The following is a 17,920-nucleotide window of genomic DNA, read 5'->3' as shown; positions in this document are numbered from 1 at the left end:
CCCTCCCATATAGCCCCACCTCAACCACATACCCTGCACCCACACCCCTCCATGACCCCCAGTATACAAGAGTAAGGCTGTATTTTGAGGTATGATGCAATCACCTCTAGATATACTATGCAAGCACACATCAATATGGGCAAAAATACTTTTTAAAATAAAATAAAAATAAGTTATAGTAGATGTTTGACTTTTTTTAAAAATGAATTATTAGTTTTTGTTCTGGTTTCAAGATGGCAGTCCTTCTCCCCTCCTCCCCCCAGAGCATTTCCTGGGCCAGGGGAGGGACTTCTGGTGTGGTAAAGGTCAGGGGTTAGGGAGCAGGACTTCTGGTCCCAAGATGGCCAGAGGGCAGGGCACCTGTCAAGGGGCGGGGCTACCCATGTGGCCCTCAGCAGCTCACCAAAACTCGTTAAGCAGTCCTCCAGCCAAGTAATTGCCTACCCCTGCTCTTTGGTATCATGTGTCCACCCAGAAAAACAATTACACTAGTTAAGAGCCTCACATAAATCATGTTGGGTCATTAGACTGATCTTGAAAGGCTCTCTTCATTGGAGACAAAGAACAGTTACTGTTTTAAATTAAATGTATCCTCTTACAAAGTTGCTCTGATCTTACTAACCAGGCTTCAGGCAGCTGACAAGTAATCATGTAATCTGCAAAAAATTCTGCTCCATTGTGCTACGGCTTCATAACAGATGCACCAACAAGTGCAAAAAATCATTTAGTTCAGTCCCAGGGCTGCTGTATGAGAGATTCTCCTCCTTGGCTTTGGTTTGTGTCCCTGGTTGCTTTGCAGGCTGGAGTCTTCTGTTCCCATATTTGCCACTGATTCCTGGTGTGAGTCCCTTAATATGTGTATCCCTGCCCTTTGAGATACAGGGCTGAACAGCACCAGCGGTTCTCAGAAGAGATCAAAGTGGGCAAGTGACTCACCCCGAGCTCCCAATATAGGACTGGGGCAAAGGGGCTAATGTGTATTCCTTATAAGAGTAGGGCAGCGGTTCTTTGCTTCTTTCGGCTCAAGGCACGCATCCACAAGTTTTCACAATTTTTTGCAGCACCTCATGAAAAAAACTGATGTAAATGTATTATGACTATTATACTCTAAACATAACTACATTAATGATTGATTAGTTATTAATTGGTTAGATCCATATACTCATCCCACTGCCACTGCTGCAGCCTGGTGGATCTGTGCTGGCCCCTCCTACAGAACCAGATTGGGAAGCAGCTATGGCAGGAGTGTGTGCTCTTGCCGTAGTCCTTCCTATTCTGATCCCAGAAACGAAGACGCACAGAGCAGATAAACTGTTCCATGTGTCTGTTTTCAGCAGGCCTGTAAAAGCTGAGAAATGGCTACAGCAGAAAGGCACACTGCCTACGTGATATTATGCAGGCAGGTGCACCGTTTCTGCTGCACTTCTTACAAGTTTTCTGAATACACAGGCTTGCAGGGCAGTTCTAGTGCTCAGTGGCACCATCTGTCTCTAGGTTGCCACCCCCGTGTCCCCTGTGCTCCTTGGTTTTCAGAAGACATGGAGCCCAGGGTAGGGCATAAGAACCAAAGGTTGCAAGCTGGTGGAACAAAGTGGGAGATTCTCCATCATTTTGAGGTCTTCACATAAGAACTGCTTATCTAGAAACAAAGTGCGTGGCTCAGGGCTTGGTTACCTGCTTGAAATTTGATGGCCTGCATTAAGCAGGAACCAGCCTAGACGACCTAATAGTTCCTTCTGTCTCTAAATCAATGAAATCAGCATTATTTTTTCTTACTAAACTCAGTATAAGAGAACTGTAACATGAGTATCTCTGGGATGTCGGATGAATAGACTGTGTAGTGATGGGGGCAGGGAAATGGAGCGTTAGCCCAGGCCATTGGAATAAGTGCCTGATCTTCTAAAAAGTGCAAGGGAATCTGCTAGGCCCAGGCAGGTAGTGAAGCACTGGGCCTTTGGTGGTTTCTGCTTCAAGACTGCTATACTGCAGCTGTATAGCAAGGCTATGCAAGGAACATTGGTAGAAGGGAGAGATGCTAATTGTAACAGTGCTGACAATTGGTCCACATGGGTAATGAAACAACTCTCCTTGGATTTCCAGACAGCTGTTCATGTGCTTTAATGTCATCAATAGAAAATGGTTATGAAATGTTGGTAGTAGATTGAATCAAATAAGTGCTGATGGTCAGGAAGGGAATGGGGACCTTTGGCATGGGCTGCATGGAAAGCTCACCAGGGGCTGGGACTTGAGCTGGTACAAACTCCTGTTTGGGCACTTCTGTCTTCATTTGAGAGGTTTATTTTGGTTTAGCTTATGTCTCTTAGGAAGAGGTCTTGGAGGAATAGGGGTCTCTTAGGTTTAGACTCAGCTGAAATAAGTGACTCTTAGGGCCCTGTTACACATTTAGATGAAAACTTGTTAGAAATCAGTTATAGAGTTGTTCCACATTTTCAGGTACTAACTTAATAGCTGGTTCACTCTTTTTACAACTGGAGAGTCATTTTTATCATGTGATAGTTACTTTGTACCTGTGGCTGGTTTAAATTTATTGTGCAATTAACCAGGTAATTGCGTAATATAAATAATATGTAGCAGGGGCATATATATATATATATATATATATATATATTTTAAAGTCTTCAAGGAAGCTTGTGCCACTTTCACTAGCCAGTGCAGGCTTATATGCAGATAGATCCTCTGAGGATCTGCTTGTTACTCCCTGCTGGCTCTGGTCTTTTCTCTGTCCTGGTGCCTGTGTCCTCCTCTGTGCCACCAAGAACTTTCTTGTATTCCACCTTCTTCAGTAGCAAGGGGAAATGATGATAATGGATAAAAGCAAAACCTCATTGCTGCATGGTAGACTGTGAATCCCTGGACAGGTCTTGTCTTCCTCTGCTGATGGAAATTAACCCTCACTTAAATAGACAGCCCCTGACACATGCAGACATTGTGCCCCTTAGAAGTGTGACCCTGCACCTTTGTACCCCGGTGGCAGCTTTGTTGTTTGCTTCAGTTGGAATAGGACCAGGTCCTAAATCTGTTGTCTGCTGCTGAGGCTCTCGGCAGGAGTTCCAGGGCCTGGTTAGCATCCAGTGTGGTGGAAAATTGTGTAATGTGGGTATCTGTCTTCTGGACAGAGACTTTACAACATAAGATCATTTCTCCTAGGCCAACTAATAGGAGCTATGGTCATCAAAATCATCATAATAGCAGCTGCCAAGTGGTAACAGGTTTTGATCAGTGCAGACAATCTGGAGATCTGAGTTGCTCATCTAGAGGTGAAAGGCACAATATCCAGGGTACAACATTTTATTTGTGTCTTAATGCTTACGATCCATGTAAACCAGCTGTGCAGAGGAAAGAAGACCATCCTATTGCTGTCTGAAGCTATAACCAATTTAGAAAGCTCTGGCTCGGGCTTTTTTCCTTGATTCCGCTTCCTGAAAGCCTGCTTGACTTTCCTGCCCCAGTTTTGCAGTCTCTGTACAAAGGAGACTGGACAGGAAATCAGAGGCTTCTGAGAAAGCTGAAACCTTAAATTGATTTTTATCATGCAGTTTATATTGCATGAAAGTGCCTGAGGAATGCCTTATTGTGTCAGATCTTCAGAGATAAGATCTCTGCTAATTGAGACTGGCTTGTTAGGGCTGCTGCCTTGTAATAAGTCAAGAAATAAATGCATTCCACAGTTCTTTGCAACCTCTTGACCATTAATAATCATGCAAGTTTCATTTTGAACCCACCAGTCTTCAAATTCTTGTCGAGCTGTTGCCGGTTTCTGAATAGCAATCATCTGAATTTAGGGACCGAGGAAATGACAAGAACCTTGTGCATGGTACACTGCAAGACTAGGCTCATTATGTATGAAAGAGCTTGTCTATATACACAGGTCTTTCAGAATAACGTGGGCACTTTCATCTGGATTAATTGTATTCACACACGGAGAAGAGTACTTTTTCAATGCACTTGTGGATCTAGGGATAAGAAGTACTAAGAAGCAGTATTACTCCACTGTTTATTTTTCACAGACAGAAAGGGAAACCTTGAAGCTATGTTAAGTGCTGTCTGCTCAGAAAGACAGAAAGCCCTGGTATCTAAAAGTTCTGGAAATACCTGATTGCTGTTTTTTCGGGTCTTCATGGTTAGTGTTTTATTTCCTTTGAAGTTCTCTAAGGGTTAGATGCAACACTCATTGCAGTCAATGGGAGACTTTCCACTAACTTTTTAAATAGGCATCTAGTCCTCTTCTTGTCATTTGTTCTCTGAACCCAGTCCAGCTTTGCACTTCCATCTGAAGATCTCAGGCTGCTTTATCTGTGGTTAATGAGTTAAGCCTCACAACACCCCTGTGAGATAAGTGTCTTTAATCTTCGTGGATTAGGATTAGCTTTATATCCCAAGTGAGCCACAGAGGTAGTGTTACTTGTCCAGTCTGTAATGCAGCCTTGAGCAGAATCAGAGATTCTCCCTATCAGTCCCAAGCTCCAGAGCACGCTGCCTGCCTTAATTACAGTGCCAGAGACGGGCATGATGTCTTGCTGGCACGCTGAAAGGAAACTGTTCAGAGAGAGCAAATATCTGTAGTGAAATGGTGTTGTGGCAGTGTTGCTGTGACGGTCCGGAGCCTCTCGCATAAATTTTATTTGACCAACTGTATACCATAAATGGGAGGGATGTTAGAGAAGCTTTTCAGGACTAGCCCTTTTTCAGGACTAGAAAAGAAGGTACAGTCTGAGCTAAATCCCTGGTAAAGTGATGATTTTAACTCCATTATGTAAATGAAAATAGTCACTTAAAAAGGGAAGGGGGCAGTAAACCCCAGAGCTACAAGGAGAGAGCATCTGAAATAGATAACCTACCTGTATAAAAGCATATGGCCAATTCGGCAGGAGAAGGGAAGTTGGAGGGGGTGGATAAATAGGCTCTATCAAACCCAGCTGTGCAGAAAGGCTTTACTTAGCCAGCTCCTTTGAATTGTAAATACACATGTGAATGTTCAGCACGGTGGTTAGACCAGGAGGCTGCAAGGCATGGGAATAAAGGGTGAGATGCTTTCACTGGATCAAAGATTAGGCTTTGCCTATTCCAAGGGACTCTGTGCTGGGATAGCCATAGTGGTGCACCTAAAACATCAGTGCAAATATCCTTAGCTTAGTCAGGGCCTAAATGCTTTGAAGTACCTCCCCCAAAGTGAGTTTCTTTAATGGAATGACTGGAAGCGTTGCTGGGTTTGGGTGGCTTTGTGTTTCTTGGGTAGAAGCATGCATTTGTGAGCTCAAATTTGTCTCCAGAAACTGACCAAATTGTTGGTGCATTGTTTCCAGTTATTCCTCCTTAGCCTCTATTGTGTGAACCGACCCCTGCCATTTTTTCTCTTGTCAAACCCTCCTGTAGGGAAGATTTGAGCATGGATTCCGCTTTCACTAAGGAAGGAGCCTTCCCATTTTGCAGTGTGAATCTGGGCAACATTATCTGAATGCTGATAGTCTTCCTTGGCCCTCCTACAGCTCCCCTCCAAAGGACAGGTAGCTTCTCCTGCAGTTGAACAAGGAGGAATCTGAGAGCCTCTCAGTCGAAAGAACCACGGGAAATGCCTCCAGACACATCTGGATGAACGCAGAAGCATAGAGGACATGGGCATGAAGGTAGCGCTGTGCTGGGAGAATGCTGCCACCTGAGTGAGGCTGATTGAGTGCCATTCGCTTGGACTGGCCATGTCGTGAAGCTGCCAGTTTGTCTTGTTAGCTTCAGCTTTCTTAACAGGCTTTTCCCCTGTCCCTGTCTGCTCCTTTAGCTTTGGCTTGTTTCTTGCCAACATGAGATGAGAAACATCAGTGGGCTAAATTACAAACAGACCTTCATTGTCCTTGGCACTGTCATGTCCTGCTTTGCCACACTGTGTTAAGCTGTGTACAGTAAATGCAGGCGGGTTGTTTAGTTTTAGATTTTGGCAGAAAGCAGAGTGAATTTTGACCGGAAGGAGCTGGTGAGGGTAGCTGGATCCAGATGAGAATGAGGGAACGCCTTACCATGCTGCTCCATGTTCAGTCCAACAATTGTGTTCTTCAGCTTTGAATGGCATGAGACTGGCCATCGCCAGCTGGTTCACATGTCCTTCCATTCAGCAATTTATTACCAGCAGTAGCCAATACTGATTAGTGCTCTTTGCCCCCAGCATGGAAATCAGGAGGTAACGTTCCTATTTTCTGAGCCTCTCAAATGGTGGCTTACTGACCAGAACCTGAATCTGTTGGGTGTCAGAGCATAGTTTGTTGGTACTGGGTATGTAGAACTGGGGCCTGGGCTTGATCCTGTTTCAGCTGAAGCTAGTGGGAACTGCTGTGATGGAAACGGGACTCGGGTGTGTATCTGATGTAAGGGCCAGAACGCACTGTGGTTGTGCAGCTTGCACTTGTACCCTTGCTGTGTCCAGCGCTCCTCATTGCTCTGCTGAAGGCTTTCTGTACATTCCTAGAGAAACCAGCTAGCTACTTGTTGGGTTGTTGTCCCCCTTCCCCTTTCTGTCCTGACTGGCATCTGAGTAATTCATTCAGTCAAAACCTGGTTCAGCTTCGCTGGTTAGTTGGTATCTGGAATGGAGTCAGATGTAAGTCTGTCAGATCACACAACAGCCGTGGGGAGGAAATGCAACCCCTGAAGTGCCCCCAGTCTGCTGCTGTAACTTAATGCAGTTGTCTGGTGCCATTGGGAGGGGTGGAGCGGGGTGGTGGGAGCCAAATAGAGCTGTGTCTAAGGTCCTGCTGAGCATCAAGATTACCTCTGGAGAAGAGAGGTAGCCCATGCTGCTGAGCTGTAAAAGAATTTGTGGGGCATGGATACTGCTGGGAGGAAGGAATTGATTTGGGTCATTTTGCTGGGGTATGCAACCGGAAGAGTTAGGGAACGACCAGCCTCTTTAGTGGAAAGGATTTTTGTGGATTTTTTTTTTTTAATTACTGATGGCAATACCTTTCACCCTTCTCCCATAGAGGGTGTTTTGTGTTTTTTTTTCTTATTCTGTTTCCCCCTTGGCCCTTTTACTCTGCCGGCCTCATGGCCTTCCTTTGAATCCATCCCTTACCTCATCTATTATGTAGGTACCTCCAGATTTAACTGTGCTGATCCCCCATCATTTCAGCCTGCAGAGCTGTCCAAGTAGACATTTGTGCGGAACACCGCTCTCTGAGGAATCTCAGAGTGCCACTCTCACCCCTGTTTCTTTCCACGTTTGGCTCGGTCTGTCCATGTGCTGTATTTTGTCGGAACCAAGATCATCACAGGTGACTAACTCCTGTAAGTTCCTACAAACTTTCATTCCTTGAGGATCCTTAGAGCTGGGACTGTCTGTATTTCACATTTGTCTGGTGTGCGGACAAGTGGGCCTTGATTGAGGTCTGTAGGTGTTGTTGTAGTAAATGTCATTTAAGAAGATTTTCTTCAGTGTGTGATGCCCCTTTAAATTTCTATTTCCAGCCATTATACAAGGAGACAAGAGGAAATAATAGAAAGTGGGAACAGACAGACTTTCATACCTTCCACTGGATTGCCCAGTGTGTCATAGCTTGCCTTAGTCCAGAGACTTGATTACAAATTGTCTCAGGCAGATAATGTCTTATTTATAACTTATATAGCATGAAGCTCATTTAGTCTGGAAAAAAAAACAGGTTTTAGCTTTAATTCTGGAGTCTGCTCCACATGTTGTCCACCCTTAAACAATAAAGATGATTTAGCTTTTAGATTAGTTTAGGAAATTCTTTGTGGACACGGGGAGTGCCAGAGAACATACTTCAGGGACATTCCTACTTGGATCTATGAAGATAAATTGTATGAGCTTTTAACGGGCTTTCCATCTCATGCTTGTTAGCTTCTCGAGCCGGAATCCTTGTCAGTACACTGGTGATTCCACTTGACAAATAGTCGTAATATTATGTGACCTGGCTGTGGTAAGAGTCGCTGAATAGTTTCCTTTAATTCCCAAAATATGATTGGTGCTGTCTAAGCAAATATCTGGCCTGTACCCAACAGAGTTTACAGTTGATGGCCTCTGACATTATGAACACTGAGTGTTGGCAGGTTCACAGTAGTAGCTAGAGGGCTTGATTGGGTCTTGTGACTCTGCTGTGCTAAGTGCTGTAGAGGCTTCAGCCTTACTTTATTACAAGGTCCAACAGGAGGATACAGTTGGCCAGGAGAAGGGAAGTAGGGGAGGAGGTCTAGGTAATAGTAAAGTGATTTTGCTGTGAGTGACTGATTTTCTGCAAGCGTTACAGCCAAGGGGAAGCTAGCCACAATCTGCTTGTCGGTGTCACTTCTCCATGGGCATTTCCCCTCCTGTCTCTTTGTCTAAGCCAGAGATGCTCAACTTCTGGCCTAGGAGCCAAATGTAGCCCACAGAGTCATGACGTGACCCGTGGGGATCCCCATGGGTGAGGAAATTTGGTGTCAGGGGAGCAGTGGCAAGTAATATTGCCACCCCTCTTTAGTTTCCTGTGGTGTTCGCTTGAGCATTGCCTTTTCGGGTTGATTGGGCACAGCTGCCTCCTTGTGGGTTGGCAGCTTCCCGTCTAACGTGAGTCTGTAAGGTCCCTAGGGGTTCTCGTCTGCCACGTTTTGATGTTCAGGATTATTGCTGGGAGGAAGTTCTCGAATCCTGCCTCTCCTCATTCCCTCTTTGATTTTAGCTTAGGTCTTTGTCGTGGGGCTCTGCCTCCCCTACACCCCGCTTTACACCCACCAGAGATGATGTTATGTCTTGGCTGAGGCAAACTCAAAATCAGCAGCTGCGGCTGGGCCTTAGCCCCTGTTTAATCTCAGCTGTGGCTCAGATGGTGTACTGTCCTTATTCAGGCCTCGCATTGGTGTGGCTTGTTATTGCCCGTACCCCAGGGTGCCTGCCTTCAGGGCTCTTTCCCCAGGAGTTGCTTACAACTTTTAGTATCCTTCCTCTTTTCCTGTCTCCGCAGGCTCACCGCTGTCCCAGTCTCTATTGATTTCGTTCAGGATCCACAGCTTTGTGAGAGGTACGTATCCTGGCTCCTCTTAGCCAGCCTTAGCTGGGCACCCCAACTCTCTGGGTTACCACCACTTGCCCCTGTCAGGGCATTCATTCACTTCCCACCGCTCCAGGCTGTCAGGAGGCCTCACTTCTGGTCCTCTCCCGATGTTGGCCAGTGGGGATTTTATCCCTCTCTCGGAGGGCCAGCTGGTAAATTGACATCAGCACACATCCATAAAGTGTGCCCACACTGGCGTGGGGGAGCGCGTTTGGGCTCAGTGGCGTTTTGCTGCTGCTGCTTTTCCCTCCACTTCTGTGCTGATGCCACTTGTCTTCTGGTGGTGGCATCTCCACTGCCATGCCTTTGATATTCAGCAGCATTCTGCGTCCACCACTTTTCCCCCTGCTCCAGTGCCAGAGATAAGTTTCAGCTTGTGGTGGCTTCCCAGTCACACCCTCCCACACTGCCAGATTCCCAAGCCCTGCATGGTGTGTAAGAGCCAGGCCGTGCCTCCTTCCCCATGCAACCGGATTGGGGCCAGGCATGCTGATCATAGTCTATAAAGAAAAAGCCTAGGGCAGGTAGAGAAGGATATATGAGCTAGTGGCTTGGCCTAGGTGGTTCTGCCCATCTTGCAGGATTTCTAAGAAGGACTTTGGGGGAAATAGGGTTATTTTTATATTATTACAGTGTCAGAGAAAGAAAAACGAGGGTGATTAATATCTGACAAAGCAAACTCCGCAGAACAGTAATTCTAGAAGGGCTCTTTGCTCTCTGCCCTTTCTTCTCTAATATTTATGGAGTTTGCTTGGGGGAATATATAATTGCTCATTTGCAATCCTTACCTGTGAGAAGCGTGGCAGATTGCCAGCGTAAAGGTGTCATGTTCAGATATAACAACTTGCTTACAGTTGTGTCCCTGAGGATTGTGGCAGATTGCAAACATAGACTCAATAAAATCAGACCTGTCAAATTATGATAATAACTCTGCCTAATTTATGCACAAATGGGCCTCATTTATACTTGTTAATGGATATGGATAGAGTTTTATGTTGGGTTTATTCAACTTAATGGTATTGTGCAAGTGACAAGTAATCTGAACTCACCACTAACTAATTGGAAAACAGGAGAGGAGATCTTTCACTGTAAATCATGCTCTAAGTTATCAGTGTTTCTTATGTTACTAACATGTTAGTTTTTGTGTGTTTTTCATCTGTTCTGGCAGAGTGAACAGGTGTCTGATAGAAATAATAAATAGGGCAAGAGGCAACAAAGGATAAAAGATTCTTGTCCTGAGATTTAAAAGGATTAAAGGCAGCTTTAGTTTGCCATGATGCATTTGGCTTTCAGGTGGATTACACAGGAGGTGGGATTTGAGTCTGTCTAGCCAACTAATACCTGGCTTAATGTTATTTTAATTATTTTAAGAAGAGACAGAAATAGCCCTACAGCTGTAGGTCATCTGGGTCATCCTTGGATGAATAAAAAAACATTCTTTAGAGCTTCTCGAACCGCTTGTGCCTCGGAGTATATTGTATTAGAGGTGCGCTGGGAGTTGGATGGATTGGGCCAAACAATAGTATCTGTGAATAGGCACAGTATATAGAAAGTAATTTAATATAGCGTCTATTTTCAAAGCAGTTTCCAAAAACGCATCTTCCCACTGGCATCTTTGGAAACTAGATATATATTATCTCAGTTATGTTATGCAGAAGACGTTGAGTTTCACACTGAGAAGCAGTTAGGCTTAATGATGAGGGTATTGGACTGGTAATGAGACCTGTCCTGCAACTCCTGCGCTGTGTGACTTTGAGTAAGTGCCTTTGTCTCTGCTCCTCCCTTTCTGATTGTCCATTGATAAATTTGCAAACTTCTTGGAGAAGGAGCTGTTTCTTGCTGTGTGTCTTTATGATATCTAGATCAGTGGGACGCTCATCTCAGTTGGAGGTCTTCCATTATTAATGTGGTAGAAATAATAAATAAGGACTGGGACTCGGGCGGACAATGCTGTAGTATTGATAAGGCCATTGCTAGAGTTCCAGTCTTTAAACCGCTAAGCTGCCAGCAGTACTGTGGTTGGACGGAGAGATATCTCCTCTGCCAGTAGTTGGGTATCTGGGGAGATGGAAAGATTAATTCTTTCTCCACACTTTGACTTCTGGTCGGGCAGCTGGAGAGTTGATATTGGCCCAGCCCATGATCTGGGAGTGCCCAGGTCCTGCAGCCTTGTTGGTGTTGAAGGTCGGCCCTTTGTAATTCCATTGCCTTGGCTTCTTCAAATTAAAGGTGTACGCCTTTTGCATCTTTCTAAAAATTCAACAGTGGGCCTGTGGTTAGAGCAGAGCAATACTTGGAGGGAGTCCTGTTTCTTGGCCTGTTGCTGACTGATTCTGTGGTTTTGGCAAGTGTCTTAAACTGGTGGTTCTCAACCTTTTTTGTACCAGGGCCCATTTGTAAATATTGATGGCCAGTCCTGAGTCAGTAAATAGTTTAAGTAGAAAGCAGCCCTGTAGCCCTGCCAGTGCCCCTCACTCGGCTGCCCCTGGCCCCCGGGGTATGGGGCAGGGGGTGGAAGTGTGGGGTGGGGGGCTCCAAGCAGCCCCTTGCAGGTGGGACCTCTGCCAGTCTGCAAAGGAAAACCCATGGTTTCCCACGTTTTTCTTCTTTAAAGGAGAATCTGTTTTGAGTTTGTTGATCCATTTTTAAAGTTTGTTCACAACCCTTTCACGTATTCTTGCGACCCACTTTTGAGTTGCAAACCATGGCTTGAGAAATACTGTTGTTTTCAAATAAGGCAAAGGGAGTTAAGGGCTCAGTATCCCTTAGGTCCTTTGGGTGCTGATGCCTGACATCCTTGGGCTCTCCTGAGAATCCATGCCAGTAGCTGCCTACCTCTTTCCAACGCAGTAGGGATACTGCCATATTCCTCTGTAAAGCACTCTAAGCTCTTGGATGAAAGGTGCAACGTGACTTCACAGTGTCGGTCATCCCTGTTTCAGAAGTGAACGACAGTGCCCGGAGTGACTAGGTTAGCCATTTTCTTGCACTCAGCCTGCAGCCGCACTTCCAGCTCTGCAAGTGCAAGCAGGTTGAGGTTGCAAGAGCTGTAGAAGGCTGGCTCCTGCTCCTCATTGTAGCCATGACCCCACTCCTCGTGCTTTGTGTTCACCCAGCACTACAGATGTTTGCCCTTTTAAAAAGGTCTTCAGTTAAACATGGACAGTGGTAACTTGCTTAGATCACATTGTGTTGAGGCCATTGAGTTACAGACATGGCTTATCAGAGTCAGCTGACTGCACCGTGGCAAGATTGCATTGTTTTCATATCCTCAGGATATTGCATTTTTGTAAGATTATCTGGCAATTGGATTACATTGCAGGCACATTGTGTCATAGTCGAATCATAGTGAGGCAGCCTAGAGAAAATACTCCTGAGTGGCTGGTGCTTAATAAGCTGAACGCAGGGCATGCGATCAGCCCCCTTCCCGTGCTGCAGTCCAGACCTGCTCAATGGAAACACAGTTCCTGTATGCACAAGCTGAATGCGTGGGAACTCCAAGGGCAGGTGCTGCTTTTAACTTATTCCTTGCTTCAGCATCTCTGAATGCATCTGCACAGCATGCATTCACTGTGGCTAAAAAGGAACAAGGGAGGGAGTTCGCGCTATAAGTTTGAGTAGGAGGCTGGGAGTCAGGCCTCCTCTCCTCCTTTTTCTTGTCGTATTGCTGATGCAACTTCACTCTCAGTATCTGAAGTCTGGGGGAAGGGGAGAGCTGAAGCCCTCTGAAATCAATGCGAAGACTTCCCATTGAGTTTTGGGTCAGGCCCATAGTCTCTGTTTTTGTGAGGTGACCTTTTTGTGGCTCAGTTTCTCCATTTGTTAAATAGAGGCATTGGCACCTTTCTCATAAGGCTGGCACATTTGTAAAGGGCTTTGAGATCTCTAGGTGAAAGGCAGTAGAAATATACAGTACTCAGTGTTTAAAATCCTGACCTCAGTGCTCAGCTCAGTCAGAATCCACCCTTCCATCTCCCTTTCGCCACAGCAGTGGTTCACTCTTGGTAGGAGAGAGATGCTTGGACGTGCAGGGAAAATGTCCAGCATCAAGTGGTGTCAAGCTTGGGGGTGACTTGTTTTCCTTTTGGCTCCTCCACCTTTGGCAAACTGGTAGGGGAAAATCTCCTGATCCTTTTCCAGTTCCCAAAACCAATGTGAACTTTTTGGAAGGCCCTGAAACATTTTTATCTTCTTCCTTTTTCTCCCATTCCCTTTATGTTGCTCTTCCTTGTCCTGTTTGAGACCACACTCAGAGCCTGGCCCATGCGATTCGGGGCTGGTCCAGAAACCTCGGGAGGTGACAAACAGATATGAAAAGCAGGCAAAGAAGGCAAACAGAAATCTGCTCTTGAAAAGACCACGGCGTGTTTGCATAGTAGGGCTCTGATTCTGACTGAAGCCTCTGGAAGTTATCACAGTAAAAATAACTGGCATTGAACATTCAAATACTTGCATAAAATGCTGGAGTCTCGGACTTGTGATGTCTGGTTGCAAACTTATTCATCTGAAATACACTGGGTACTTACCCACTGTCTCTGGGAGAAGCTGAGAGGCAATGGCAGAGGTCAGGAGGGAAACGGAGGCACAGAATGGTTGGAGATGAGATTGTAGCCATGGCGGAGTACGGGTTTGCTGCCCTGGATGCTTGCGTGAGGTACACTAGCTTTACGCCACTTCTGCGATGAGTGAGGGGTATCCCTGAGGGCCACTGTGACTTGAAAGAGTAATCCAGTGGCTTGTCATTTCTCTCCTGGGGGGCAGGAACTTACTGCTTCCCTGTCCCAGTTAAATACTATCTCTCCTTCTTCCAGCTCAGCTCTTCTGGCCCAGTGAATGAGTGATGAAGCCAGGGTCTCTCCTGTTCTCCTCTCACTCACTGCTCCGGGGAGGAAGCAAGCAAGCAAGTGGCTCTGCTTTTCCTGTATGCCGGGATCCCAGGTCCTTGTGGGGTAAAGGGAGGCTCCTATTCCCTTGCCTTGGTGCATCCTGCTAGTCAGAATCTAGCTCAAAGTGACTTGCCAAAGGCCTAAAAGCAATCTCTGTGTGAACTGGACTTTCCGAGCTGTGCACATCCTGGCACCAGCACATCTTACATTTAGCGTTCTGGTCTCTGAAGAGAAAAATGGAGCTCCTCTGCTTGCGTCCGACTGGCGGGCGCAGCCGTGCTCTGGCTTGTTAGCTGAACACAGGGCAGAGTAAATATTTGAATGGGAAGTGAAGAGCAAATCGGCCACATCTGGAAAGTGTTGGGCAGGCTCGGTCCTGTTTGCCCGCTCTGAATGCCCTCCTGTGCATTACGCCAGCGTTACACCTCTTCTGCACTGTGACCGTTTGGATCTTTCCTGTTTCGTGCTGACTCCCAAAGTGTTTTGCACATGGTCTTATTCCAGGAAATCTGCATTTGGCCAGAGCTCTTGCCTGTCATGGACAGCAGCAACATATCCATGAGCAAGCTCTCAGTGTGGCCGCTGGGATGAATTCCTAAGCCTGTAACAAAAATAGAGATTTCCCTTCAGTTCTGTGCAACAGCAGCAGCAGCAGCCCTGAGCTTCAGAGAATGAGTCATCCAGGAATTTTTTCTGAGTTAGGCTGTTGGAGCCCTGCAGTCCAAATAGGGGCAGTAAGTTCATGCCACCCGGGGATATGTGGAGTGGAGAGAGGGAGTGAAATGTGCACATGTAGAAATGTTGAGCTTGCCCAAGGACATGCACCTGAACTGGATAAATTTATGAAAGCACTGGGCCGATAGGACTGGGAGCTCAGGCTCATCTGTCAGCGTGCGAGGTGCCAAGTCACATGCTTGCAGTCCCCACCTGGGGTGTAAAAGTAGCTCTTGTACTGGTAAGCTCGTACCACAGGGCTTTAGCTGGTATCCAGTTTGGGCCAGGAGAGTTTTTTCCACTCATAAATGCTACTGCCTTCTTTTGGGGGGAGGGAGCGAGGGAGGGTCCTTCCTCAGAGGCACGAGGCCAGAGTTAAATCCGCAGGGGTTTGCTGGTTTGCACTGATGCTCCTGCCAGTACCTAGAAAACCCAGTGGTTCCTGGCTAGAGAAATGTGCTCTTCTGCTCAGGGTCATACCAAAAACTACATTTTGTTGTAGTTTTCTTGAGACATGTATGATTTTTATTGTTTTTTGGCACATTTCTTAATGTCAGAGCTGTGCTTTTTCTGGACCAGTTGGCAATTTTTAGAACTATTTTTGACTGATATTTGACCAGTCAGTTGACCAAACTTTATTTGACCAGTCAAATACCTAACCCTGGTACAAACACTTAATAGCAGACAGTCCCTACCCCAAGGAGCTTATAGTCTGTATGGGTGTGACAAAGGGTGAAGGGAGAAATAATTTGCCCAAGGTCATGCAGAAAGTCACTCTCAGAACCCTTGTCACCCAGCACGCCATCCTGTGCCCTATCTGTTAGACCACGCTACCTCTCCCCTGCCCTCACGTGTTACTGCTGCTCCTATGGTGAATGGGAGAACTCGGTAATGGAAAAGGTGAGAGCTAGTGGAAAACTGGAGGATTTGGGGGTTTGTGAATATGTGGGTTTTAATTTTTTTGGACAAAATGATTTTGACCAGATTTTGAATTCTAAGTTGCTGATTTTAGTCCAGGTCAAGACTAGAGGATCTTGGATGTGGAGATTTCTGGTCTGAGTTCTGGCGGCAAGAATACTCTCAAGGCCTGGGTGGCAGGGATGAGGCTGAATCCTGCCATCCTCCTTTCCAGGACGTAGGGCTCAGTTGCACTTTGTGGGCACGGCACAGAACAGGACTCAAATGCTACCTTGGACAAGGCTATGTCACCTCTGTGTTCAGGAACATCTCAAATACTGACACGACCTGCATGGAGAACAGATTTAAGACCCGCTACACAGCTCATCTTCAGCTGAGTGCCTGTGCCCCGAAGGGTAAACAGGAACAGGATCTGCCAAGATCCCAGGGCCTCCAGCATGCTGACTCTGCTGAAGTTTTTTTGGTTTTTTTTAATTTGAATCTTATTTATAGTTTTAATAGCGGTAAACTAAAGGGACTTTGGTATTTGAGCAACTTCAAATGGAAAATAAGCGGGCTTGTGATTCTAATACGAGCCAGATGGCAGTGAAACACAACTGGGACTTAATGTTTAAGTGTCTTGAGTTCATAACTTCTGCTTGTAATATCGACTTCACAGTTGCTGTGGGTTTTGGGTATACTCAGGGGAAATACAACTGTTGTTTTTCAGTTTTATTGGACTGTGTTTCTTAACATGGTGCATCTCTCTACATTTAGAAGTTGAAGGGAAAGTGTATATACTCAGGCAAAAATCTGAAGGCTAAGAGAATGTTTAAGCAACTTCAGGGAAGAACAGCCTCTTTCCAAAAGCATTATCAGAGAACAGAATTAGGTCTGAAGGGGTTCAGAAAGGAGGTGGGGTTTCAAACCGTGAAAAGCATGGAAAGTCCTTTCCTAGTGACTGGTATTAAAGCTCTCTGTAAGGAAGAATTAGAGGCTTACATATGTGCCATGGTGGGGGGGAAATATAACAGTTTGTACCTGGGCATCATTTGGGTCCCTTTGAAAACCCATCAGAAATGTGTGGGCCATCCATAGGTCTGTAATGGGCCAGTCATAAGACCAACAAATAATATTCTGTAGGTGGCTTTCCCGCCATCAGAATTGGCATCTTGAAGCAGGGCAGGGAGAGACTCTTCAGAAGTAATTGTTCCTTTTCAAAGTCCTCTAGCTGTCTTGAGTAATCCATTTCTAAGACAAACTGATTCTGAGGTCAGGCTCAGAAAAGCATTGTTGGGAGAGTTTTTAAGGTATGGCAAACCCTTCCTTTTCGGACTTCCAGAACCTGTCAGAACCATCTCTGATGGATGTTGTCTGTTGTACCTGCCTCTCTGGTCTCCCACGCACCAGCCAACCCACCAACTCTGTCTTTTGAGTGCAGACACTTGCAACTAAAATGTGAAAGTATTTGGATTTTAGAGGGAGGTCACAGAGTCGAGCCAAAAAACAGCACCTCTTCCCCATCAAGTCTGGGGATCCTACACAGCCAGAGCCAGCTCTGATCTCAGCTTCCTCACTCCAATAGAGCTCATTGTAGACTGTTGAAGAGAACCTGCTTTTCCAGGCAGTACATGCCATGGGATTTATAAGCACATACTTTGTAGGTCACATGTTTCAGGGCTCTGATGAAGCAAGGCCCAGGAGGCTTGGTAAGGGCTGTGGTACACCTTGCTGAAGAATGAGATGTTCCCAGGTATGCTACCTGCCAGCACTGCTGAAAGCAGATCAGCGGAACAAGGTGGTGAAACACTTCACCACCATGGCGATGCTGCTGCATCTCAGGAGGCAGCACCCTTTGCCCTTGTTCCACCTCAGACCAGTGCCACTGGGAGCGTGCCCAAAAAGAAGTCCCCCTCTAGCTCCAAAGCCCCCATCCCCACAAAGCAGAGGGAAGGCGGTGGGGGAAAGGCAGAGGCAAAGTGGGGCCGCGTTCCAAAGACGAGCGAGATCACCCAGAGCATTGGGGAGATGCTTGCTCTGGATAGCCAGCCCTTCTCCTTTGTTGATTGTCCAGGGTTCAGGCAGCTCATGACATTTGTGGCCTTGTTGTACCACGTGCCCGCATGCACCACCTTTAACGGGATGATGGTGCCCTCCCTGTATGAGGCATGCATGGAGGAGCTGCGGAAGGCAGGGCCGGAGGTAGCCTTGCACTTCATCTGGGACATCTGGAGCAGCCAGGGTAGAGATCATCCCTACCTCTCCCTCACAGGGCACTGATGTGACCGGTAGCAGTAGACATAGTCTTCCTGGACTTCAGGAAGGCTTTCGACACCGTCTCTCACCCCGTTCTCATTAAGAAACTGGGGG

The 17,920-nt window shown here is 46.3% G+C and overlaps 1 protein-coding gene across 2 annotated transcripts in view; it reads left to right on the top strand.

The window, feature by feature from the left end:
• Positions 1 to 17,920, top strand: part of PTPRA (protein tyrosine phosphatase, receptor type A) — a 146,140-nt gene that overhangs the window by 18,934 nt on the left and 109,286 nt on the right. Inside the window, exon 2 of one of the 2 annotated variants that reach the window (XM_019552973.1) lies at positions 5,508 to 5,645. The exons of the other annotated variant lie outside the window; for it this stretch is intronic. Within the exon in view, the coding sequence (XP_019408518.1) occupies positions 5,634 to 5,645 (12 nt within the window). The 5' untranslated portion in view covers positions 5,508 to 5,633. The remainder of the gene's footprint in view (positions 1 to 5,507; positions 5,646 to 17,920) is intronic. 2 annotated transcript variants of the gene reach the window in all.

This window comes from Crocodylus porosus, unplaced genomic scaffold, assembly GCF_001723895.1.
Source record: "Crocodylus porosus isolate Cpor-Errol unplaced genomic scaffold, CroPor_comp1, whole genome shotgun sequence".
Taxonomy (NCBI): domain Eukaryota; kingdom Metazoa; phylum Chordata; order Crocodylia; family Crocodylidae; genus Crocodylus; species Crocodylus porosus.
The sequence above is the reverse complement of the archived record's forward strand: the minus strand, read 5'-3'. Positions and strand labels throughout refer to the sequence as shown.